General features: G+C 38.6%; 2 protein-coding genes across 4 annotated transcripts in view; both read right to left on the minus strand.

Annotated features, from left to right (window-relative positions):
• Positions 1 to 11666, minus strand: part of LOC138058196 (tyrosine kinase receptor Cad96Ca-like) — a 22292-nt gene extending 10626 nt beyond the window's left edge. The window contains exons 1-6 of one of the 3 annotated variants that reach the window (XM_068904095.1): positions 11399 to 11666; positions 5653 to 5846; positions 4482 to 4598; positions 3186 to 3370; positions 1135 to 1254; positions 958 to 1034 (exon numbers count right to left, since the gene is read on the minus strand). In XM_068904095.1, the coding sequence (XP_068760196.1) occupies positions 958 to 1034; positions 1135 to 1254; positions 3186 to 3370; positions 4482 to 4598; positions 5653 to 5818 (665 nt within the window). In that variant the 5' untranslated portion in view covers positions 5819 to 5846; positions 11399 to 11666. Of the gene's footprint in view, positions 1 to 957; positions 1035 to 1134; positions 1255 to 3185; positions 3371 to 4481; positions 4599 to 5652; positions 6374 to 10272; positions 10284 to 11398 lie in introns of those variants that run through there. The other 2 variants (XM_068904096.1, XM_068904097.1) reach the window with 2 other exon arrangements.
• Positions 9080 to 27500, minus strand: part of LOC138055649 (hemicentin-1-like) — a 72430-nt gene continuing 54009 nt past the window's right edge. The window contains exons 9-17 of the mRNA XM_068901534.1: positions 26493 to 26771; positions 25824 to 26075; positions 21600 to 21854; positions 20060 to 20332; positions 19024 to 19296; positions 14557 to 14592; positions 11736 to 11834; positions 11399 to 11408; positions 9080 to 9215 (exon numbers count right to left, since the gene is read on the minus strand). Of these exons, the coding sequence (XP_068757635.1) occupies positions 9080 to 9215; positions 11399 to 11408; positions 11736 to 11834; positions 14557 to 14592; positions 19024 to 19296; positions 20060 to 20332; positions 21600 to 21854; positions 25824 to 26075; positions 26493 to 26771 (1613 nt within the window). The remainder of the gene's footprint in view (positions 9216 to 11398; positions 11409 to 11735; positions 11835 to 14556; positions 14593 to 19023; positions 19297 to 20059; positions 20333 to 21599; positions 21855 to 25823; positions 26076 to 26492; positions 26772 to 27500) is intronic.

Raw genomic sequence — 27500 nt, forward strand, 5'->3', positions numbered from 1 at the left:
GGATACCATTCAATGTTGGAGTAATTCAAAAAACTGCTTTGTTGGGAACTGCAAGGATTTTGAGGAAAGTGTTGGAAATGTGAAGAAGAGAAAATTCTGTTAGCCTTTGGTCATTTGTTATGACTCGCCTAACAGAAGAAAAGAAGGCAATTACAACAGCCAGAACATGATGTTAAATTTTATAATAATAATAATAAAAGTACATGAAATGTTACACCCAGTAACTTCAGACTGGGTTTTCTTTCTTTAAAAGTCAGAGGAAGTAGTAAAGCCTTAGTGGGTTTGCCTTTAAGTATTAGTTGCATGCGATTAAAAGTTGTCCACTCAACAATTGATAAATAATTCAATCATCAGCAAATTTTACAAGCGAATTTTGATTCGGTGCGATGACCTTGATCTCACTGACTATGATAGAAAATAATATATGGCCTAATACAGTCCCCTGGAGGACACCTCTATTAATGTTCAAATGATTCGTAACAACGCCATCAACAACAACTCTTTGTTTTCTCCTTGGCAAAAACTAATAATCCAGGCATCATGTGTAGGTTGAGTTTGTTGATTCTCTACTATTCACAGAGAGGGTTTTCTCCGGACATTCCGGTTTTCCCTGGCTCTCCTCAAAAACCAATATTTGGCTTGATATGCTTTGATTGTTGATTTCAGTCTACAGTGTCCCCAATCTGTGCTCCAGCCTTAGAACGACTAGATATGTAAATAAAGTTCATTCCTTTTCTTTCCTTTACTCAAATATAGTATCAATCGAATCGAGTTTGCACGCAGAGACCAATGCGACTAACTATTCATGTTTATATACCTTAAACCAACCAAATGGGGTTGACAAGAATCGCTTTTCTCTTAGTCGCTAACATTATTGCATTTCCTGACCTGATACAATTGTGCCTTAGGCACTAAATACTTCAAAAGTCTGGAAATTTAATCGTCAAAAGCACATACACATCACTTTTGCTTGACAGATTTGCAGGATCTCCAAAGAGTATCTCAGGTGCCGTCCACTTTATTGGCATACAGCCCTAGGGAGAAAACAGCATTGCATTTTCGTGTTAAAAACAGAACGTCAAAGAGGTACATAGAAAACAAAGTGAAAGGGAATCCATCAATAATGTAACCCACCTTTTTGGCATTGCCATGTTCATATTTAAAGTTCTGGTAAGATAACCCAAAATCAGTGACCTTGCACACACGGTTTTGATCAAGAAGTACATTTCGTGCTGCAAGACCACGGTGAATAATCTACAAAAAGCAAATAATCAACGTTAGTCATGCTCGCGTATAGCATAATATGTTCTGTAATCCCACCTGTCGTGAAGAGGTGCGATTTGCATTTCCCTATCAACAAGAGGACTGCAAGCGGGTCCAAAGTTAAAGCTTACTCGAAATAACTTAGAGGAAGTTAGTTAGTAGGTATTATTATACATTGGTGTCACAAGCTCGATTTGATTGGCTATAAGCACGCAGCTAATTCTTGCTTGTACAAGGAAAGGTTACGTTTATACAAACGTTGGCCGTGTAGCACTTATATTTTTAAACAGGGTTAAGTGAATAGATTGTAATGTGAAGTGCTAGATTTCTATCCCATATGAACCATGTGAGCGTCTGACCTTGTAGCTCAGTCGGTAGAGCGGCGGAGATCTAACCCGAAGGTCGTGGGTTCAATTCCCACCCTGGTCAGAATTTTTCTCTGTCCTTGTGTGGGCCCATTTCCATCAGTAGGGCTAACGCTCACATGGTTCATATGGGATAGAAATCTAGCACTTCACATTACAATCTATTCAGTTAACTCTGGTTAAAAATATAAGTGCTACACAGCCAACGTTTGTATAAACGTAACCTTTCCTTGTACTTGGACGTGTTCATTGCCGTGATTTTAACATCTTCAGTTCCCAAGGCCTGCTCCCGTCTGACCTTGTAGCTCAGTCGGTAGAGCGGCGGAGATCTAACCCGAAGGTCGTGGGTTCAATTCCCACCCTGGTCAGAGTTTTTCTCTGTCCTTGTGTGGGCCCATTTCCATCAGTAGGGCTAACGCTCACATGGTTCATATGGGATAGAAATCTAGCACTTCACATTACAATCTATTCAGTTAACTCTTTTTAATTCTTGCTTGCTCTGTTACTCCTACGTCATACCTATCGACAATATATTTGATATACGTCGAATTGACGTCATTCACAGAGACAATAGTTTTATGCATGAAGAAGTGACGTCACCTGACACAGTAACCAGCAGAGAAGAGGAAAGAAAACTTTGCCAACCGCAGAAACATTCTTTGATTTACCGCTCATCCAAAGAAATGGATCAGTCAGTCCTCTTGTCTTTAAAAATGCAACTCAGGAATATGCATAATAAAACAATTATAGACCGTATTCATAAATGGCGGTCGCATTTATAATTCTTTTGTCCACGTGCATGTTAGCCTACAAAGCCTCATTTTAGAGCAAGAATTCTTTTCAATTCACTGTATGGTATCGACGCTTGGTAGGCTAATTTGCACTTCGACAAAAGAATTATAAATTGACCGCCATTTATGAATAAGGTCTATTGGATTCGGTTTTTGCATGATAGCGATAATTATCAAGGCATCAGTTTGTGTTATCCGCCTCAGCCTTCGGCTTCGGAAGATAACACAAACTTTGGACTATCATGAGAAAACTGAATCCAATAATTGTTAATTAACTAATGTGATTAGAAAATAACGTAGTCTTTCCGAGATATAGCCAATGTTCCCCGATTACCGACTTAAAAAGATGACTGTTGAATTATCATGACGACCAGGGCAGGAGTACCCATCGGATCCACTCCGCAGAATATCTGCTCTGCATGCTTATGTCGACCTGGCTGGGAATCTTAGCTTCCAGGGCGGCGGCAGATCACACTATGTAATATCAAGGCATAGGTCGGTGCATGGATCTCCAGCGTTATCCCAATGAAGAAAACCCAGTGTTTAAAGCGCGCGCTAGTACGTGTCACCTACAGCCATCCATTTCTTTTCGATATAAGAATATGATAGCAAAATGATCACAATTTTTTGTCTACATAATGTCACACACTACAAGGAGTAAGCATATCGCATGATGCATTTCGTAGATACAATCTTAATCTGTGAAAGATTACAATAAGCAACAATAGTACCATATCGTATGACATGCTTGTTTCGTGTCACATACCCCTCTGGATACCAGGAAAACCATTCCAGTAGCAATCTGGTTTGAAAATGACAATAGGTCATAGGTCTTCAGTGGCGCTACCGCTAGTTTTCCGCCATAATGTTTGTCGAAAATTCCACGGCTTTTTCTCAGGTACCCCAAAAGATCCCCACAGGGTAAGTACTCCATGATCAAAATTGGCTGTACTGTAAAGGTTACACAGAGTTTGGACAACTTCTATAATGCTGCATTCAAACTGTTAACTTCTCGGAAAGGTGGATATGGGCTCTATCATCATTACGTTTAGACGCTTTTAAGAAGTAAACAAATAAAGCAGTATTTGCGTGGCTCTGTGTTGGAAGACTACAGTTTGGTCAACCACCTTTGTCTGTATCGCATATTAGCGGCTCACCTTCAATGAGCAGAAAGGATGATAATGAAGAAAAGGGCGAATATCTACACATTCCCCAAGTTAAAGGTCATGTTACCCAACAATGAATGTAAACGGGAGAAAAGAGAAAGACATAAATTTAATAATAATAATAATAAAAAACATTAATCAACGTTACTCATAATTTCCACATATTTGTGAATAACTTTCTATGATGAAAAAAAAATACTAAGGGCTGGATTTTTAATATGACGAAAGTGTAGTGAGTAAGAGATGATTAAAAATTTATGACATATTTTTAAAGATAAAATATACAACGGTCATGCAAAATGTACAGTTCCTTTAAATTATTTATCTCTCCCTGGTGGTCTTTGCAGCCTGAGTCAGTTTCTCGCACAAAAATAATAATAATAATAATAATAATAATTTCAAATAAAAAAAAAATAAACAAAAGCCTCCAATACTTTCATGTATGAAATGGCTCCAAGTGGGTTCTCTTTAGAAGTGTGAAATCAGGCACATGACCGTTTTATATAGCCAACCATTCGCATTTTAACTAAAACTATCAGCTTCAAGGGTTTGCATTTCAGATTGAAAAACAAATGTCATATCTTTTGTCATTATTCCATGGCATTGCTTTGATGATTCACCTTTTTTTTTTAATTGTTCTGTTTCTTGACCTTATGCTATGCAATTGTTGGAATTGAACTTGACGTTAAGAGGGTTTAGTTTGTTCTTGGGAAATGTGGTGAAAACGGCCATTTTCTCATTACTCGAAATGGGCTAGAATTTCCCAAACAATTTGCTTAAATAGACAAATTTAGCCCGGAATATCATGGATTGATAAGGTTTTCCCTAGCGGTCTTGTACTATTGGTGAAAATTCTCACAGCTGTTTCTATTTAGCAGTTGCAATAACATCCTTACTTTGGGTGGTGACACAGCCAATGAATTGAACAATATTCGGCTGAGGGCTGTCTCCAATAGCTTTGCCCAACCCAATTTCTCTCATCAGAGCGGTTCTTCCTTCATCTCCAGATGTGGCTACAAGAAATGACACCAGGGTACAATAAGATTGGATACATGACTTGTGGGGTGTTTCATGGATTTCTACCTCCTTGGTCATGAACTCTTAAGAACACGTTTGTTTTCCCCAGACTTTTCTTTGTCTCATTTTCTTTACGTCATGAGGCATTGTGATAAACGTAAGTCCATTTTTCTTTTAATGCCGGTTGTTCCTTCGGATAGGAGGCTGATATCGATGGAAGCCGATGGTGCGTTTCTTACCCTCCCTCCATTTGTCAGTGCTTCATTTTACCTGTAATTAGAGCTACAGCTACACAAATTAAAGGAAGGTGTTAAAACATGCAGACATTTAAGTCGCAAAGAATCGAACTTGTGACCTTTGGCTGTCAAAGACGCGCACCAGTCAATTAAACTACGCCTGCTCCTGATTCAGTGTTTGTTCAACGCTTAGGGAGAATCGAATATGCTTGATCGATTCAAATCTCCACTCTGTCAACCAGTTGGGGGTGTTTAACCATCTTATATCGTATTTTGAACTGCAATGTATCAGTGGAAAATAGGCTCAAAAATGTTTAAAAGCACTATTTATTTATGAATTTTATGAGGAAATTTATCCCTTAATGTGCAACGAGGGTAAAAATCTGGTGTATTTGAGGCAAGACGTCGCCATGAAAGTTTGAAATAAAAGTTAAAGAACAAAATGTCTTTGCACACTTGCAATGAATGCGATCAAGCAGGAGAAAAGGAGTAGGAAACCTGTTAGGAGAAAGTGATCTATTTTGGTAATCTCCGCATTTGTTTCGAGGTTAAGATAAAGGTGGGTAGATTATGAAAGAGTTGATTGAGAATTGATGATTTTTGCTGCACCCTTTCATAAAATATAGTAATGAGGATTTTTTCGTTCTGTTGCGACATATTTTTATCGTGCATGTTGAAAGAGGTTTTGTAAGCCTATACGTGACAGGCAGTTCATTAAAACACTTGTGATACTGCAGTGGAAATTTTCCCTGTCCTCTTTAACTAAACGGTATCCGATGGAAACTATAAATTAACAAAGCCGAATGGTACTTACGAGAAAAGCACTTTGCTGCAACAAAACGTATGCCTGGTTGCCCATTTTCACGACTCAAAGTTGCTCGCCAAACTGTTCCAAATGCTCCTGAACCAATGACCTCCTCAAGTGCAATCTGACCACGTGCTATTTCCCATGCGTCCACTTCAACATTCAACACCTCCATTTCATGTTCTTCCTCGGCACCTCGTGATCTTTAATCCAGAAATGTTGAGTGTTAGTTCTCTCATTTTCCAATGGTGGGTTGGTTGCCGCTCGCCAAAACTGTATTTCGTTTTGTGACAGCAAGTTTCCAAAAGCGTAATTGGTTTGCTTATTTGATGCGGGAACACTCCCAAGGATGATGCAAATAATGTAATTCGAATGCCAGAAACCACTTAGCGGCAAGCAAGAGAAAAATCTAGCCCTTGGAATATGTTAGTTTTAGGCTATGTCACGAAAAAGGGTGTCTATTCCCCAAGACGTTTGCAAAGTCAAAAGACTTGAAATGACATTCAGAATTGCAGAAACAAGGAGGTTGGTGTATGATGCCTCAAAACCCGTAGTGGGAAACTAACTAAGAAAGCCATACTTAATATCCAACAGCTGCCATTTTACAATGCCAGATAAGTTCACATCATGTATGCTTAATAATCGCGCACTTCTTGGGGAACAGACTTTTGATCTTGAAATATACTTTGTGAAATTCACGTATCCCGGCCAAACCCCCTACACTCTCTCTCTCCTTCATTTTGTCTGAGGATGAGGGGACAGAACATCTCCATCATATATTGGCCTCTTCTGATGATAATTCTTTTCAATCTCATAATTTAGCCCGTGGTCAAGATGCGCGGCTATTTGGAGGAAGACACCTGATTGGTTGTCATTGGCTGTGCGACCATAGCGCGAAGCTAAAAATAGCTGAGGCATGGAGATGTGTTCTCTACCTTCATTCTCTCTTGTTTGTGGTTAGTTATGCTATTTACAGAACGGGGCGTCATACGTAGAGTATACCATAGAGAGCTTACGCACGAGACTTTTGCCAAGTAGCCGAAGAGAAACTGGGTCGATACCGACGTCCTTGACTTGACTTCCTTGCATTAAGCATGTCACATTAGTGATTTCACTAGTTGTGAAGCAGTTTTGATTCTTTCTTAAGACTGAATCAAGATTTATTTCGGAAAGACAAGAGATATGCTTTTTAAAAGTTACAATAAAGGATTGGTACGAGACGATAAACATTTTCTTAATTAATTTATTGTAAGAGAACGCGCCTTGAAACCTTCAATTTACCTACACACGCTATAAATTGGATGTGAGATGTCATGGGTAATTCTGAATGGATCCTGAATATAGTAAAATTATGCCTTAACTATCAAATGAATGAGACGCATACAACAGAGTAGATACAGGGGCATATAGGTCAGCAAAGACCTCATACGCCAGTTTATTGTAGGAACACTGACAAAACAAATACTGCTCACCATCTCACATGCCACAATGCAGACATGTGTCTCCAGAGACAAACCAATTCACAGTAATATAAATTATTGCGACACCACTGGATACGAAAAGCCAAAAGCACTTTGTGGAAAAAAAAAGGAACGTATACCCCCACCAACTCTTAAATCAAACTTAAACTTGGGAAGTGAATTGTTGCTGACTTAGAAAGGTTTTCCAATCGTGACAATCTACTACATATATCTGACACGTATACCCATAATCCCCTTCCCACGACGTCAATCCTCCTGTCCGTGCCGGCAAATTAAATACCTCTGTCTATTACGCTTCGCTTCATTGTCAGAAATACTATGTTTTGCCTTCACTACCAATGAGAGGCATACATGTCGACTGTGTCGTTACAGGAGCGCATAGGTCAGCAAAGACCTCATACATGTTGACAGATAAAGAATTGGCTTGAATTTGGTGCTGAGCGCACGAGTTTACTGAATGAATTGACACAGTCCTAGATTCTTGGAAACCTTAAGCCTCGTTGTAGTTTAGTCCCATATGCAAGGCCCTGGCTACTCTCTTCGTTCTCCACCTTCAATTCCTCTCATTTACTCTGGAAGTAGCAGCAATGGTTGCGCCAACGGACAGGGTGTTTCTTTACCAAAACAGGGGCACCCAACGAGAATATAGTTCAAAACCACCTAAACATAGCATTGTTAAACGTATTTTGGTGTTTAAACGGTAGATGTAGGCATATTTTGAACCCCCTAAATTGTTTTTATCTGTTCGGATTTCCTAGCTGAAAGTCTAGTGATCCGAAAATTATAGGGATCAAAACACACCTTTTCGAAAATTTCAGCCAGAAAAAGGGCTCCTGAAAATTCTAGGTGACCTTTTTAGGGTAAAAATCCGTTAAAAATGGGCAATTATCTCATTTTATAGATGTTCGAAAATCCTAGGACAGGCAGGCAAGCAAGAAATTTTAGAACAAATGTTTCGAAAATTCTAGATCTGAAATCGTCTTCCGAACAGATCTTTTCCGAAAATTGACGTTGGGTGCCCCTGCCAAAAGCCTACCTCAAAAATTGCTGAGGATAAAAAAAGGAGAAAACAGGAGATTAAACATCGCACAAAAGTACATCACCTGTAAATATCTTTAGTGAAACAAACATTTTGGAACGGATAGATCAACATCATTAAAAAAAACTCCTTCGACCTTACGAAAGAATCTCAACAGCCTCAAACCAAAACAAACTTCTCAGTAGCCTCCCACCACCCTTGAGGGAATAAGCAGTTTTTCACAGAAGCCCAGTCTTAACAAAATGCGTTGACACCACTCGTACCTGGCTAGTTTATCATTGTATATTAGACACGCAAAACAGTCAAACTTCCGGGGACCCCACACTTTATCTAAGAGTTTAAATATGTCGTCATCAGTGATGGTGTAATCATCATAATCTATTATTCTACTTATTTCGTCCGCCACATAGATAAGATCTGGGATTCCAATTAACATCTATGGTGATTCGTTTAACATATATCACTGAAAAATGTTCGATGACAATTTCTGGAATCGAGGGACCCTGGATCCTTTGCTTACAATTGATGAAATAATTATCTGTGAACCATGACACAGTTTGTGATTTCAAATCTTCTGGAAAAGCATCAAGCGACAAGTGCCGGAACTTTCTTTGTTCTCAGTTTCAGACTAATTCTGATCAAACGCCTTTACCTTGGTAACGACTACACCACCACATTCTACGCTGGATGCGTCAGAATACCCCCATTTTCGATGGCCTCTATTTAACAGGCCAGATTGGAATGCCATTGCATTTACAAAGGATCACTTTCCAGAAATGTAACTCAAATTCAACGCCTTCACTTGACGTAATTTTACATGATCAAGCCACGATTGAGCAGAATAAACCAGTGCGTACAGATTTCTCAACATCAACATAGATACGTTGCATACATGGATGGGTCGCCGTATTCCTCCTTAAAGATCATTAATGTCAACAAGAAGGCTCGAGATCCTTTTGTCCGTGGCAGCAAGAATACAATCGGCGGTGTTAATTTCCGTCCCAAGCCGTCTGAAATGACAATCGTCTGACATGACTTCCAAACACTCTATTCTTCGATAGGCAAGAAACCAAATTTCAACAAATCAGCGTGATCTTTTATATATTAATTAGTCAGACAGAACGACTCGCTCCCAAACCGTCATCAAAGAACAAAACGATTGGTTTTCCTTCTCCGGGCAACTTTTCACCAAAAGGTTTTAATTTTTTTGAGAAAGTGTTGGGAGCCAAAGACAGCCCAAAAGGCGAAACAGTTAACATGAGGAATCTGGCAGTACCGACTTGATATCTCCAAGGAAGGGCTAGAAACTTTCTGCGTTCAGGGAAGATATCTTTGTGGAGATACCCCTAAGAACTTCTTTGGCAACCCAAATGCCTTCGTACTCAGGCTTGAACTTACTTCTTGTACAGGTGGTTATTCACATGCGTAAGATCTAAAATCAATCTTCTCTTACCAGGCTTTATCACTTAAAGCAATGTTATGCAGGTTGTGGTACCATATCAAACACCAATTATTGCTGAAAAGATTCCGTCATTTTAGTTGAAGTAAAAAAGTTACCATGGCAACAGGAAAGCCCTGCAAAAACACCCCATATTTTGGCTTTAGCTGCTCATATCTCAAAAACGAACTCGGTGACCCTCATTCTTATTTCTGAAATGTGATATGTGCAGCGAATTTAGAGGCACCTTAAATAATTGAAAATTTAAGGTAGCTCTAAATCCGCTCCACAGAATTTTTTTTTTAATTTTCAGAGAGTTTCTTCTTGGCCTGCTGAACACTTTTGTGCAATAATAACAAATATAGGGTGTTTTTGCAAAGCTTTTCTGTTGCCCCGATAACTTGTTATGTCAAAAAAAAAAAGATTTCTTCTTGTTTAGCAATAATTGATGTTTCACATGGTACCATAACATTGCTGCTACGTGATAAATTTTGTGATGTCAATCCTTTTATTAAGAACGTTTCTTTCAAGTGTTGATACCATTTTGAGCCAAATTTCTTTCGTAAATGAAAGGAAATATAAAGTTGATTGTCCAGTGTATACGCAGGAATAAAAGAAAATCAAAATCAATGAATAAATTAATAGAGTTATTCAACATCAAATAAACTTACCTTTCCGCGTTTTTTTTTTCATTTCACCACGGACAGCAAATACCCAGCTTTGACATTTTTGACTTGATGTTTGGGACGTGTGACGTCATTTTCTTTAAAAAATCACTTCCGGTCAACGTCCATGTTGAGAAAAACATCTCCTGCTTAAGCTCTCTAATTAGCTAATGTCTAGTGTAGTGCGTAGCAGTACAGTGCAGTATATTGTAAAGCAGGGTTGTATTGTGGAGTATTGGGTTAAAAAATATACGTTGTCTACAAAGAATGACAAATAAATAAATAAGAGATAATTTGCTTACAAGATAGAAAACGGAAAAAGGAAATCGAATAGAGTGTAAAATCGTCCTTATACAAAAACAAAAGCAATAGAGAGAGCGGTAGATGACCTTGGTTGGACTTGTAAAGGATCAATCTAATTTTGTGGAAAGAGGAAATGCTTGTCGTTAACCCATCTGCACCAGTTTTTGAGACTAGTTTTTTTCTTGTTTTAAGAATCATTAAGTCATTTCTATCTCGCTGGAAACATTTCTTACGACCGAATTTCGAGGTCTGTCGAGATTCCATTATTACCGTTAACGTTCACTTTAGACAAATGAGCTGTATATGAGATCAGAACGACTGAGAAAAGGTCTCTCTTTCTTTTAAAGTGCATTATTGTGTATTACAAGTGGGTTAGCGAATGTGAAAGAATGATTAACACAAATCAAATGAAAGGTATTACAATTGAACCCACTGGGAACTCGGAAAAATCCGAGCCCCACATGGGCTCCGAGTTGCCAGTGGATTCAATTGTAATACCTTTAATTTGATATGTGTTAGCCATTCTCTCACATTCGCTCACTTTGGTGGTTGGGTGGCCCCATGGTTCACAGAAATACAGGCAACTGGATTTCAATGATGCTCTCAATGTGACTGCGCGATGCAGTTATGAGCTATGCTGTCAGTCGCTAATACCCACATTTCACGGTTGCACACCATAGAGTCTCCAGTAGCTCAGTGGTTAGAGCATCCGTACAAGATCATGGAGGGTCGTGGGTTCGAATTTTTCCGAGTTCCCAGTGGGTTCAATTGTATTATCTTTCATTTGATATGTACAAGTGAGTTGACCAAAAAGTAATAATTGACTTACCTCGCTGTGGCTGCTCAGTACAGGGACGTAAAGATCATGTGAAGACAAAATAAGGAAATATATAGTTGGTGTGGATGAATATACCACGTTCTTTGAAGACTGAGATTATAAGACCAAGTAAACATGACTTTATGCCGAAGAGGAAGGCTGGTAATTGCAATGACAACCAAAGAAATCGAGAATGCTGTAGGCCTTCTACTCCGACTAAGACTACGACTACGACTACACTAAAAACATAGAGAATAACGTTTCCGATGTATTACACTGCTCCACGAGATCGCAAATACCTACATGGAAACATGTAACACTATTTAACTTATGATGCAGTGATATGTACCTGTCATTCGTCGTTTGCAAAGGTACCAGATGATTAATGCTGATAACACCACAGCAGAAAAAGGGCCGACAATGTAGTACCACTCTATCGCTCTGGTAGCTGTAAAAAACAGAACCATGCATGGTTGCAAATTTTTCAACGCGCAGGATATATGCCATTCGAGGCCGAATTTGGAGGAGCAAAGTTAGTACTCTTCTTCAATTATTAGCGCTTAAAGGAACCAAGCGATTTAGCAGATATTGCTATGGACCGTATTCATAAATGATTCTTTTCTCTTTGTGCTAATTATCCTCACTAGCCTCGTTAGCAAAAGGAAAATCCAAAAGACGTTTTCTGCTAAAGTGAAGCTAGTGAGGATGATCAGCACAAAGGCAAAAGGATGATTCATTGGCCGCGAGTTATGAATACGGCCTATTTAACAATTATTCCATGAGCGCACGTTGGATATGAGATGGTAAATAGCCAACGAGGCGCGTAGCGCCGAGTTGGCTATAACCAGTCTCATATCCAACAAGCGCGAATGGAATAATTGTTTTATTAAATTCCTTAAACTCCAAAAGTTTGGAAGTACGAAATACGAGCGGAAAAAGGGAGAAAATCCTAGCGAAATCGAAAAAACTTGATGAAGATGCGATGTTGTGGAATACCTGGTGGTCAGACAGACGTAGGCTCATCACAAAAACATCTCTTACTTTTTCGCGTACTTCTAAGCTTCGAAATTGATCCAAACTTTCCCCAAAAACGTTTTTCTTGTGCTTTATACCAAATTAATATAAATTTCGATTTCTGGCGTAAAAATTCTTAGCTTAGCAACGTTTAGCGCAATCATTTACCATATATGGTCAAAGTAAGGTATATGAGCTGATAACCGAGATGGAGTAAACCAATTAGAGCACGAGAATTGCATTATCCGAGGTTGAGAATTTAATAAATGGTATTATCAATTTGAGAGCAAAACTTAAAGGGGCCATGTCACTTTATTTGAGGGTGTTTCGGGGAAAACCTTAATTAATCACGAGTTTAAAACTCGAAAATGGTTGTGACGGAAAATCCTTTTCTGATAAAATTATCGTTAAGTCACAAACGAGTTGATTCTGAGCAGAAACGAACTTTATCCTGGTGGTATATTGCAAAACGTCGAACGGACTTTTTGCAAGATTGACCAAATGCAATCCGTTTCAATCTTGTACATTTCTGTCCACCATAATTTCTCTTTCTTTTATGTTTTTCAACAGTTTTAAGTGGTCATTTCAATGTTTCATTCTAATTTTTGGGCATTTTGGGCGTCATGAGATTACAATATTTTGCGTGACATAGCATGCCAAAGACAAGCAACAATCTCAGTCATGCTCCTCTTCATTTTATCGTGCCAGGATTCCTTCTAACAAGGTAGTGAAAATTGAAACATTCTACTCAAAAACGACTGGAGATGTATTAAATATTTTGAACGTTATGACCAAATTAACGAATAATCTTAATTGTATTTACAGACGTTGCTGAAATGATCTTGCGTCAATGGCCATTCGGGCAATTTCAAGAAAGAATCAGAGCCGTTAAGTTTAACTTATTCATCCTTATGTTCTCATTAACACGAGATGTTGAGTCTGTAGTAGCTTCAGATATTGCGTTTCAAGTTATAGTGCAGAAAATATATTTATACGAATATATATTTAATATCCGGCGAAAATTACATTCTTTACAGGGTCCAGGGCGAAGACGGAATGTGACAACGCAATTGATGTCACCAAAAGACGTTGGTCAACAATTTTGTTTTTTGGAAACCTCTCCTCGCTTATTAGAGCATGATCAGTACTCTTTAGCAGTAGGCTCCATCGCTCCATCAACTCGACTGCATTTTTGCATGCCTATTTCCTCACTTACAGCATGCGTGATGATGTGGGGGCCCACTCCCCACAGTCAAGTTTAAATTAAAAACAAACAAACAAAAAAAAACAAAACAAAACTAGGGACCCGCAGATAGCAAATGCTGATCGAGGCGGGCTAAAGGAAAGCTGTCAAGTAGAAAAAAGAAAAACAAAAGTAAAAAGTATGAATCCTAAGACACCTAGATACACTCTGAAGTTTAGTGTAACAATTGATGTGCAAACAAACCCTTTTTTTCTTTCTGCCCTCTCACCTCCAAAGAGAGTTTATGAGAGCTTGCATTTGCTGCAAGTGATTTAAAATCTTTTTTGTATATATTGATGGTTCGCCAGATATTTTTGGGATATATTGTTGGTGCCAGATATGCCAGTCAAGTCGTTCTCTGCAGCCTGAAGTTGTTGATGCAGAACTTATGGAATCATGCGGAGGTTCCACTGCTAGATACCCTTGGGAATGAGCAAAGACGGTAGTCCTACCATGAAAGGACTGGACTATATCTTACTTCACTAGTTTGTGGCAGATCAGCCAACTCATAATTCATAAGTTAGTCTGTTACACCAGATGATTCATTTAAAGACACGTAAGTCATCCGGCCATACATACTCACCTCCTGGATTCGTAAACACACACACACACGCAGATCAGCCAGCTCATAATTCATAAGTTAGTCTGTTACACCAGATGATTCACCTAAAGACACGTAAGTCATCCGGCCATACATACTCACCTCCTGGATTCGTAAACACACACACACACACACACACACACACACAAAAAAAAAAAAAAAAAAAAAAAAAAAAAAAAAAAAAACCTACGTGAGTAGACACCCGTCAAGTCCCATCACGTTTTTGCTCACATATTGATTACTAACAGACTAACAGTGGAACAGAGATTTTTGAAAGGAACAAAGAAGCTCACTACACTTTAAAACCCCTACCTGGTCTGGTTTTGGGAGAACTTTGTTCTTGGTGCCCTATCAAAAAAGAATTCAGAAAAGTCAACATTTCCTTTCAGTGTATTGTTGGGAGCGAGGTCTCCAACGAAAAAGCTATGGCTTGAACTCTACAACTATAATTAGCAAACTCTTATTCCATCTCTTTTTTTTTTACATATTCAGGACTGTTTTCAACCCAACCCAAAATTCTGTCAACTCATGCCAATGCTTGAACTAAAATATCTGGACGATTACATGAACGATGGTGAATGTGGAGAACAAATTGTCAAAGCTCCCATTTGTTTTGTTCAACTATTAAATTGTCTAAAATATTAGGAGTTTCTATAAGGGATGACCTAAAGTGGAATGACCACGTTGACAAAATTTCTGCGAAAGCCTCTCAGCGAATTTATTTGCTTAGGCAACTTAGGCGCGCTGGTATTGACCACATTTCTCTAATTCAATTGTACTGCCCATGTATTCATTCTGTCTTGGAATATGCCTCTCAAGCTTAGTTTCCATTTTAGTTTACCAGTCTATTTGTCTCATCAAATTGAGAGGGTTCAGAGGCGAGTTTTAAGGAGTATGCATCCAGAAGCATCACATAGGAAAGCGCTGGAAGATACAAATTTAACAACGCTTATCGATAGACTAGAAGAGTTATGCGTAACTCTGATCACTCAAAGAGAGTAATGGTCTGCATAAATTAGCTACCTGGCTGCCTGCACACAAAAATACTTCTCAATACAACTTAAGAAGCAAGCGAATGTTTGCTATGCCTTCTATTAAAACTAAAAGGTAGATATGGGTATGGGAAGAGGCGCTCCCAAATATCCAATTAATAATTTTAATAAAACTAACTTAAGTTATCCCTTTGAAATGTTTCATAACACACTCTCAAAACTTCGATGTACAGTTTTCCTCAATCTTAAAGCAGGGATTTTATATTCTGATCTTCTGCGATGCCATCGTCACCAATACTCGAGAAATTAAGAGGAAGCATGCGATTCTTTCATTGTTGCCAACAACATTATTTTTCTCTACAAGAGTGCGCTACCGTGACAGCAATCGCTTTCAGGACTTTGAAAGTGTTTTCAAGTGCCCAAATAACAAGATCGGCATTGTACGTACTATTGCTCGTAAAATATATCAACCGGTTTACGGATTCGTGGTCTGAGCTACTTTACTTGAGTATCTGAGACTAGTTAAACGTACACTACTGAGTAATGTGCTGTAGAGTATCCAGCCTTGCTTCTTTTGTTTTACTCTGTTGTTGTAAAATGATAATAGGGTTTTTTTGGGTGAACTTTATAAGAGCAAAATGTATATAACGTATTTTATTAAGGTGGCCGAACACAGTTTTTCCTCGTTCAGTGGTATTCATGGAAGGCTGACGAGGATTTTTTAAAATCAAATATGGTGAGTATTAGTCTGGCAGCATCTGTATTTCCGTAGGCATTTATTGCTGAAAACAAGCCACTGCTTTAGATATGTCGAGGGAACCCTAAGGAACAGGAAAAATACATGTTGCCAGTTTTGCAACCTGCTCTGGGGCCTGCTCTTTTTAGGGGATGCTTTAGAAACCTCCATTTAGACCATGCATGAAAACGAGGCTACGGAATAAAACACATTCTAAGTTCGTCTATCATGGACAAATTGTCGCTACGTCCTATTTTCTTCATACTCTGTGGGTACATGTTGTTAAATAAGTAAAAAAAAATGCGTGTTCAATCGTGTCTTTCTCTTATTAGTTAACAATGCGTCTAAGTACTTTTGTCGTATCATTAAAATTAATTGTGCGTAACAAATGCTTCTGCAGCTAAAGTTAATTGTGCGCAAAGAATGGTGCTGCAAGGCACAAAGCTCTTTAGAGTGAAGCGTGTTTATTATTTCTAGTAGTGCGAAGTTATCTTCAAGTAGTGTGAAGTTATTGATAATTCAGGAAAGACTTAATCTTGTGTTGAAGTTATAGACAGTATGTTAAGAGACGGACGTGACCACTTCAAAAAAGGAGCCACACCGTTGCCAGGCAAAATGCACGTGGTGGAAAACACAACTAGGTTTATACGCAAAGGCGTTCTAATGTCTCTCACGGAAACTTTCGTGCGTGTGCTGGCCTTGTAAACGATTTAATTCATACCTGGACAAGATAGGATATATTTCTTATTCGGGATTAATCCATCTGGGTTAATTAACTAGAGAAGCTAAAACAATTCTGTTGACAAGAGCTTCTATTACGTGTTGTCGTGCAACTGCTGTACTCCTGGTCTTTAGTGTATATTAGTAAATAAAGGTTGTAACGCTAAACTAAAGTTAGGTCGAATGTTGTTGTACTGTCGACAAACAACCCTGTAGTTCCATCCTTATTGTTGTAGAGATTCCGATACCTTACTAACCATTAATCCCGTATCAAGTGACGCCTTTATATTGTTAATCCCTTGTTTATTTCGGCTGGTTTAGTCTTTGTTACTTTAAGTTTATTAGTTGAGAAGTCACGTTCCGTCCAGAAGGTTTAGGGTAGTGATCCTGGTCAAGCAACCACTGCGATTTCTCTTAGATGGACTAGTTCATGGCCTAGCGGTACTGCAATTTTTAAGTCATCAACATGGACCATGTTTCGTGCAGCCGTAGGTACACCTTCGTAGTTCATGTTAATCACCCCTTTTGTAGTTGACGTTATCACGTTCTAAGTCTCTACTCCTTTGACCAATCGCAATGCGTTGCCTGGACCGGAGCGCTAATAAGTAAACGAATCTTTCGATCTAAGGTGCTCTTTTGAACAACTACTTGTAGAGAGCGTATCCCTATAGGAACTGTTGTAAGAACTGAAGAGAAGATTAAAAGCAAGTGAGAAGTTAAATTGCTGTTTGAGTTCCTGCGTTCGACCGCAGAAGGTAAAAGGGAGCGCGAGCTAATCTCTGCCCGTGGCAAAACGTTCCCTTCTTACAATGTATCCCTGAATCACTTTAATGTATTACGATGATTATGCTCAAGCAAACCATATTTCAATCTCCTAATCTGTCTCGAGGAAGCTGTTGTAATGTTACTCTTCCAGAGAGTACAGAATTCTCTGTTTCAATTGATTTCGATAACACTGGGAATTCATATGCCTCAGCTGTTGAACAACTTTTTCCTTCCGTCAAACTTCCATCTACAAGTATTTCACTGGATCCAAGGAAACTTGTCAAGCTTCAAATTCAAACAATACGTGAAAAGTGTCATCTTTATATACTAGTTCTCTGTCTATCTGATCCTTGGAGCAGGTCTTTAAGGTTTACTCTCTTATTCGTACTCTTTTAAGTACAAAGTCGGTCGGTACGACATTCAGAAGTTCTGTAACCTTGTACAAAATGATTTGAACAGAACTTCGTACTCACTGAAACGTTGAACATCTAGCCAGCCAACGACAAAACTTTTTTTTTTTAATTCCTGGAAGAGTAAAATCTTAATATTTCAACGTGAGGAAGAATATTCTGCTTTTCTGGGTACTTTCGATCTTGGTCACAAACCCACACAGCACAAGGATCGCCACCAAGCATATTTCCAATATTATTTGAATTGCTGAGTTTAGAAACAGGCCAAGAGCTAGCCCGATATACACACGTAAGTACAACTGAAACGGCTTTATTGAGTTATTTCCTCCAGATTTATACCTGATTTTTTAATATTTCATGACCATTTCACAATAAACCTTATTACGCAAGCAAGGAAGTTAATCAGCAAATTTTATCTCATATTTCACGGTTACTCAAGCAAAAACTTACACTTGCCAAGTATAAACATTGCCTAGATCGATTTCTGAATAAGCTGTGTCCAAAAAAAATTGTTGATCTCTTTCCAAAATCGTTTCTTGGACGTCGAAATAAGTTACCACTATACAGTTTCTTACAACGACTTACAATGTTTGCCCCCTCGCGATCCCAGAACCCTTTGCGTATAAAGCAGGGATTTCATTACTGGCAACTCATTCATTGAGGAATAACCATACTTTAAGCCTTGTTTTATTCTAGAGTCAGCGACAAAATTGCTTTCACATTGACCTTTTCAAGCCCCTATTCCGTCATAAGCTGTAATTCTTAAGGTGACTGAACACTGGTTTAAGCACTTACATGTATACTGCCACTTCTGCCATATTTATGCAGTTGGAAGATCAAACTTGATCACTAATGTGCTACCACGAAAGTTTATATTTTTGACAGTCAATGTGCTATGAAGACCCTTACCTTGGTAACGCATCTACAATCGGCGTCAAAATGAGTTGACACATTGTGTCTGTACAACAGATTTTATGCGTAAAATAACAGGGCTATTTGTACTACGCTTTAAATTTTCCACACAACCTTGTTTTGGGGAGGGGAGAACTGGGTACCCTAGCAAGGAAAAAGAGTTAATTAATTCATTAAAGTAAAATTTTGCATTCTCCAATCACTATTAGACAACCACACAATTCCAAATCCAAAATAATTTTACCTCTTATTTTGATATCGACAGACGAGGACGCAAAGCCTGCCTTGTTCAGTACTTTGCATGAGTATTCACCACTGTCAGAAACTTCAACTTTTTCAATAAGGAGGATGCTGCTGTCACCGTTTTCAGTGATGTTGGCTCTTTGAATCTTAGAAACGTTATTCTTTTCCCACGTGATTCGCCATGTAGCTTCATTGGCTTTGCAAGTCAATGTCAGTGTATCCCCTTCCAGCATTGTGGGATATGGGTTTGGAGATATCTCAGCAGTGGGAAATTCTGACATTAAAATGGCACAATTCGGTGAGATAAATATCCTCACAAAGTTCCAGCCCATTGCTTAAAGAAAATGAAATCAGTGTTAAGAAAGGAAAATTTGGAAGACAATGCAAAGGTAGTTCCGATAATTTAAACTTGAGGAATTTTAATGAGATAAATAAGTTAATTTTTGAAAGCTGGTCAAATTTTACTGCAGAATTTGTAATATGCAGTAAAAAGACTGAAAGCTGGGGATCCAAAAAAATATCATATTGCAGCAGGAAACGACTTCTCTCTCGGCAAATCTAACCAATCCTGCGGAGGTAAGAGGTCATGTGATACTTTATCCGTCCTTATACTTCCTAATAGTAACATTTTTCTTTTTCTGCTTTGTTCATATGCAAATATCAACTATGTCGTCCTTTACCTTTTGTTCCTTCAACTTTTCCTTCCATGATTACTCTTAGCATTTCATTGTGTCTCATAACATGTCCAAAATGTTCTATTTTCCCTCTCTGGATCGTATACAACAATCTGTCACGTAACAGGTTTAGATCACGCCTGAGGAAAGCACTAGGCAGTCAAAACGTCGGGTCTTAAATCGTAACTTCTATAAGTTGCATTCCTTTTAAGCCGGAGTAGCGAGAAATCCACCTGGCTGCCTTTTGAACTGTAATCTATCTCATTTGAAAGTAAATATATTCAATTCTAACCCTTATTTTTTTCAAAAGAACGCGACACGTAATCCAACTCGTATACAAAACTCATAGCAAAAATAGCAAACCTAATACATGAAGAGAAGAAATGGAATATTCTTCACCAGCCTCGTTTTTGGCTATACACTTGTACCATCCCTCCATATTCTTTACAGTCTTAGGTAACTGAAGAAGTGACTGGTTCGAAGTATTTGTAATGACAGCATCCCTAGGAAGCTCTCTGTTTTCAAATTTCCACGATAGTTTCGGATGTGGTACACCACTCGCCTTGCAGCTAATGTTGGTTGTTTGTCCTTCAACGGCAGTCTGGTTTTGTGGGGATACGTAAACTACAGGAGCGACTGATTAAAATAAGAGTATGGTGGGAAAATACTTTGTAAGAGCAAAATGTATATAAGGCATTTTTATTAAATATTGCTGACTATTGCAGAATGTAACATATTCCAACCACTATTAAACAAATACACAATTCTACATCCAAAATAATTTTGCTTTTTATCTCGACATCAGCAGAAAAGGACGCAGAGCCTGCCTGGAGAAAGTGAGGTCATTTACTCTTAGCTTGAAAATGCGGTGTGTTAATGCGGCTTACTTAGTATGCAGAACACGAATTTGAAAACCTGAGAGCCCAAAGTTTAAGCTAGTGAGTAAATGACGTCGCTTTCTCCTCGATCCAGATCGCTGAAAGCTATACAAAGGAATACAACTGTAACCTTCTTTAACTAAGAAGATATAGGCGATAAGCTCAGGGAGTAAAGGCACATAATGCAGAGTGCGGTAACGAGGGACAGAAACTCACTGGGAAGAGCCTCGCGACCTTCTGAGACGATTTCCGAGCTAGTTTTCGCCGTGTTGATTGACCTGCAAAGCTGTCAAGGCTAGCGAGGTCACGTGTCGAAGGCTCACGTTTCAGTGAATCATGCAATCCAGATGGCGTTGTTGTATCTTGCTCTGCCGAGGTATTATTGAAGTCCATTGTTATAATTTCTCGGGCTCCTACTCCCGCAAAATAAATATAAAAAACAAACAAACAAAACCATGAAGCAAAATCACGTCACGGTTCACGATGAATTAAACATTCGATTCTCATTTCACGGATAGGCATCTCAAAAATCACGGCCCACAGAAATTGACAAAATCACGTTTTACGTGAAAAAGGTCATCTCACATTTCCCGGCAAATAAAAAAAGGCAATTCACGGTTCACGAAATTACCCATTACTACCCTTAATGCAATATGAAGGGGCATGGTAAGTTGAAATGGCGTGTGGACTACATGCAGTTATATTTCTTAACCTCTTGGTTGGAAATTAAACGAATTTGCAATATAATGTAATCGCTCTTAGTTAAAGGATGCTTACAGTGACTTTACAGAGTTGCAGTTACGTTATATGCTGCAGCATAGTTATAACCTCATTTGTAAGATCGTAATTAATTAAATTTACGACTGTATGCATTTCTTGTTGTTACTCAATCCATGACATTTCTTGTAAAGTAGATTCATTTGATTATATTTGTTACAATTCAAGACCATTTTAATTCATATTACGGTTAAATATTCCAATGGTTACACAGTTTCTTTGGGTGCCTTGTGATTTAGCTGACTTACCTATTACGTCAATCCAAATTTTGCCGCTTACATTTCCTGCCCTGTTCTTTGCAACACATCCATATTGGCCAGCATCCTTGAAAGTCACATTAGTGATAACAAGAGTGTTGTTATTAGCAACTTGAGTTCCATCATAGTTAGTCCAGGTGACGTTTGGTTCTGGGTCTCCTCTCTCAATACATTTTAATTGTAATGTAGAGTGAAACAACACGAGCATAGAGTCTTTCTTAAGAGCATCATCCAGCTTGGGAGGAGCTAGAGAAACAGATAAGTATAGACATCACATTTGTTCAATCGTAAAGTGACATGTATGTGTTCAACTTGCACAATTTAAGAGGATTTACCACGCTATTGAGATGATGATGACTGCATAGGTATACAGTAAAACCCTGCGAGTAAGAACCTTCCATTCTAAAATTTAGCCTAAACAGTTCTTACATAAATGGTAATTAATAGAAATCTAGGCTATCTAGGTTGTTAAATAGGTTCTTATCTTCTGGATTAAATAAAAAAAAATTGTAGATAACATAGTTTAGTAGTATTCGAGCTTCGTCCCTCATGCAGCAGCCAGTTTTTCCCTATACCTCATCTAAATTTAATATCATGGCATTTTTACGATAAGAAGGACGCTAAAAACTTTGCGTGACCAAGAGCTCCGCGTGGCGGCGCACTCATTTGCTGAGTAGGTAAACACAGAATCGAATTAGGTTGGAGAAAATTTGGCCACCAAAGGTGACGAACCTTATTTTCAAGATCTGCCAATATATATATATATATATATATATATATATATATATATATATATATATATATATATATAAAACTAATATCGCATGATGATCTGGCACACGCAGACAACCTGAACTCCATAGGTGTCATGTAAGAGCCTAACACAATCGTCAATAGCTGAGCCAACATGTAAAGGGTCAGAGTCTGTTAAATCCCAACTGCATTATAACAATCTCCGGTCGAAAAGACTGGATAACATTCAAGTCGAGTTTCAGCGTTTTGGAAACAGTGCGTACGGCCACCGACTCCGTGCCATTTTTTTTAAGTATAGGCTGCGTAGCAAGCGTTCCTGTTGGACAGAAGAGCTTTGAAACGATTTTCTGCAAACTGGCCGCGCGAAAGTTGGGGCAAGTAAGGGAACGCTTGCAAGAAGACCCCCTATTTCTGAAAAACGCTGACCTTTCAATGGTCGACTTGACACACGCTGATTGACGTCTTATTAACAAATTAGCCAATAACAGATAATCGTGTTAACACAAGTTGACTTCCGTCCAAACAAACCGAGGCACCGAGGAATCAAAACACACCCAAGCGATCGATGCAGAATTTTAAAGTTAAATTTGTAACGGCAGCTTCTCAGCCGGGTACGACTGGTCATGTTTCTTCTGAGAATTTGCTTAAACCCTCGAAAACAAAAGAAACTTACGGACAAATTTTGGTGTGTCACTGCTAGACTGCTAGACACCAGGTCCCCCCCCCCCCCCAGATATGTAACCAGGCCCTCAGCCTCACACAATCGTGTGTCTCGTAGCTCGCTTCACTTTTATTAAAAGTTCCATCGTAAGTTCTGTTCTTTAGTCCAGCTGTGATAGTATTCCTCCAACGCGACACAAATTGTAGCTGATATTTGCAAAGCGGTTGGAAAGAAGCTGTCGTAAATAACAGCCAATTTTCAGAACGTGTCAGCAACCCGCGTGTGCTCGTAAAATACGAAATTTAGGAAGATAACTTGTACAAAGTTCGATGGGTAGTAAGGCCGTTACATGAAAAAAATCCACAAAAACAGACCATGAAACCATTTAAGAGGTTTTAGTTTAAAGCTAGCGACGATTTCAGTGCGACTTGCTGGATATTTCTTGGTGAAATTGTCGCGAAATCGTAGATGAAATAGCAAGTTAAGGTGCTTTAAAAAATCGCATGACTGTACAAAGGAGCCGCTTTCTTCTCACAGTAAGAGAAGATTTAACAGGGGAGCTGCGTAATTGTCTTCATCTTGTTTCAATCCATGACATAGGACTCAAGATTACATTAGGCAAGGTAAGCAGAGAATTTGACGAATACAGTTTATTTCCTTGATCCTGAAACATAATTATGGATTCTGAATAGTTCGCAAGCATTTTATTAATTCATCCTGCGTAAATATAAAGTATCTTTTGCAAGCGAAGGAAAAGCCTACTTCAGTCCAGTCCAAACTGTTCGTCAAGAATAAGCACTACCAAAGTTTTGTTAAATAACGAATCTTTTGCTTTTAGTGAATTATGGAGACGCTTAATTGTCCACAGCGGCTTCAGGTAAGTAATACTGAATTTTCCTTGATGGATATCGTCCGAGCAGTCTAGATTGTCATTTAAATCACAGGCTGTCATTTCCATACAATTTACCTCAACCATTTACTTCATCGCGTATGGAACAACACCTGGAACGGCACCTGGAAAATTAAGCTCTTTCCGAATTCTGTTGGCAAAACGGCCATTACATCTATACAGTTAAAGAGATTGCGTATTGACAGTTCTTGTTCCCTTTTCAATGTAAAACCGAGAACCGATTCGCTTAGCTTGAACACACGATTCAAATCCTTTCACATCTTCCGCCATTGTCTTTGTCACGCTAGAACTAACAAGAAACATTTTGGTGGAAAATTTATCACCTGTAAATCATTGTGACTGTGTCGCACCAATCAGAAGCCCCCGTTCGTGGGCGAACGGGTTTTTCAAAAATAGGGGGTCTTCTTGCAAGCGTTCCCTCAGTGTCTTGTCCCAACTTTCGCGCGGCCAGTTTCTGGAAAATCGTTTCGGAGCTCTTCATCTATGGAACAGGAACGCTTGCTACGCAGGCTAATGTAGGCACGGTGAGATAACTTAAAATCAAAGCTAAAATGGGGGAAATCACGGGACAGTAAAAGGCGCAAAGGGCGAATAAAAGAATCATCAAGAACTAAAACACGCGGCTCAGCCATTGAATAATAGCAAAAATAAAAGGAAAAGAGGGTACTTGCCTAAAAATTGCTGAAAATTGGTTCAAACAAGCGATGTAAACGGCGTGATGGTGAGCGATCGAAAGGGGGCGAGCGCACGGAAAAAGGCGCTTAAGAACGATATCGTCCGTAACGCCCTGAATTCTGATTGGCTGGAAATAATATAGGCTTGGAGCCTACCGCCTTAGTCTGCAAACCACTATCTAAGCAATGCCTTGCCATAAAATCCCATTATGAGGCCGTCATAACGGTCTCTTTTGAGCAACATTTAAAGATAATTATAAAATTCACATAAAAATGACTATAATGAGTAAAACTGAGATATCACATGAATCTTCAGAACATCAATCAATTGATCTTATTTGCCAAAGTGCACATACGTTTTAGACTTTAGAAAATAAGAACCTGTTTCAAATTCTAGGGTCAACAGGCTCTTGTTTAGAGGGAGTCTAAAGGACAATTTTCTGGCCAGAGCTTTACTCGCCCTGATGCTTGTCAGCGTTCATCTTTGGATATTCGTATCATGCTATCATTTTGATAAAAATTCTACATAAGAGGGCCAAAAGAAAAACCTTGAGGACTTCTTTTTTTCACTTATGTCTTTAACTGGCCACCAAAAAACGTATGCTGACTTTTTAAATTCTGGTTCTTAAGTGTGATTTCAGTTTGTCTTGAAAAGGTTGTCTCCAATAGTTATCTTTGATTTCATGATAAATAATTGAATGTACTGCAGTCTTCACTAAAAACGTTGTAGTATAATTATAAAAAATAAATTCTGTTGGCCAGAAAAAAATACTTAAGCAGTGTCTAATTTATAACTAGTCTTAAAGACAATTTATTTTCAGGTTTTTGTTTTGCGTAAAATTGCGTTAGGCATGGCTTAATTCACAGAAATCTTCAACGATGTGGCCATCGAAAATGGTTTTAGGCATGCTCACGGTACTGTCTATATGTAACGGACGTACTTAAAAAAAAAAAAAAAAAAAAAGTAGGGAGTGCTACCAACAATTCTTCTGGAGAGGTTAGACTCAAGGAATTCAGATTACTTATTAATTGCACGATTTCTCCTCGCACTTTGAAATGTTAGAACTGGTATTTGCGCATATTCCTGAGGACAAATTCGTTCTGTAAATGTCATTTGTGTCCAAACTGACTCTCAAGTCTGCAATCTAATCACGACCGTTCATGAAATAATATTTCTGTCTATCATGAAAACTGTGAGGCATTACGTTCCTTCTGACCATCAACTATGACATCAAAGGTATCATTTTCGGAGCCTCCTTGGTTCTTTGCTTTACAAGTGTAGGTGCCTTCCCCTTCTTCTGTTATGTTTCTTTTAACCAAGTTCGCTTTCTCTTCTTCTTTTAACTGAAGTTTGTCTTTAAACCAGCTTATTTGGGGCTTTGGAAAACCATGTACAATACAAGTCAAAATAATGTCATCTCCTTCACGTACATTATGGCGTGACCCTGATAGCTTTACATTTGGTGGAACTTAAAACAAAAGAGAGAACGGGCCTCTTAATTTAATCAGGTATGAATTAAACTGCAGTTTATAACCATGATTTTGTCGTCACGACTTTCCAGGAAGAAAGTTGCTTCAAGTAGATAAATGCTTGTAACTCTATTGCACTCACGTTTTTGTACCATAAAGAAAGGATAAATCTACGCTTGGAGCGGCCAAATTGAAAATGACCTTGAACACCATTTAGTAACAATAACACTGTCCAAACTATGGGTAAGTAATACTCTCAACAATGCTTGGTCATTGCTTCTTTATCGTTGCCGTATTCGCATATAGTGTGCTAACAGATTAAACCAAATTTACCCTTAGACAAAAAACCCGTGCCTGAGCTTAGTCCGCCATGCTTTATTACGAATGAAAACTTCATCATTTCCACCTTTACCTACCTATGACAGACACGTTGATAACTTGGGAATAAACAGTGATTCTCTCACTTCCTTTGGTTTGTTTTATAGAACATTTGTAAGCTCCCTTATCTTCCCGCCCAACTTTATTGATCTGCAAACTGCCATCTGACAACTGTGTGAATCTGTCTTTCTCTAAGAGTAGGCTATCGTTTTTCCTCCATTCAAATTGCGGAGGAGGATTTCCTTCTGCAGTACAACGTATTTTGCCAGGTTTGCCATATATAAGTGGTTGTTGTGGTTTTTCGTCTTTAAATCGGGCTAAAGAAGAAAAAAAGTGACGGATGAACAATGCCAATGTAATAATATGTGACAATGAAATGAGAGAGAGAATATATGAAAATTTCGTATATAATAACTGCGGTTATGTAGGTATCAGTGAAAGTGATCATCGCAGTTATGAAGCAGCTTGGTCATTTGCAAAAGAAACCTGAAACAATCTAGCCTTAAACAGGACCCAAACCCATGAAAGTTTCATACGTCCACCCTTAACCCTGCATCCACCTATCCCAAGCACAGTGTGAGCATGGCCGACAAAAATATAAGAATTTGTGTGGGAATCCCAATAAAAGGCTTAAGAAGATAATTATATGAAAAAATAAAAATAAAAAATATATATGATATATATCAATTAAAAAGCCTAACCTCATTGCCGTTGAGGGCAACTTCCCTCCTGTGTGTTTATTTTCCAGGCCCAGTTGTTCAAAACTGGGTGGATAACGCTATCCACCGGATAAATCACTATCCATTGGATAGCCCTATTGATTTCGCTATTACTTATCCACTGCATGGATTGGGATTTATTCTGCGATATCCATCGTTTGAAAAACTGGGGCCTGATCAGAGGCAAATTTGAGCGATTCTTCAATTTCTCGGTTGTCAACGGTATAATAAAAACCAACGGCTCGAAACTAAATTCCCAGGGGCAAACCAATTTGAGTCAAATATGCCAAGATAAAATGTTTCCACGGTCACAATTCCCCATCAAAA

Source organism: Montipora capricornis, chromosome 7 (genome assembly GCF_036669925.1).
Source record: "Montipora capricornis isolate CH-2021 chromosome 7, ASM3666992v2, whole genome shotgun sequence".
Lineage (NCBI taxonomy): Eukaryota > Metazoa > Cnidaria > Anthozoa > Scleractinia > Acroporidae > Montipora > Montipora capricornis.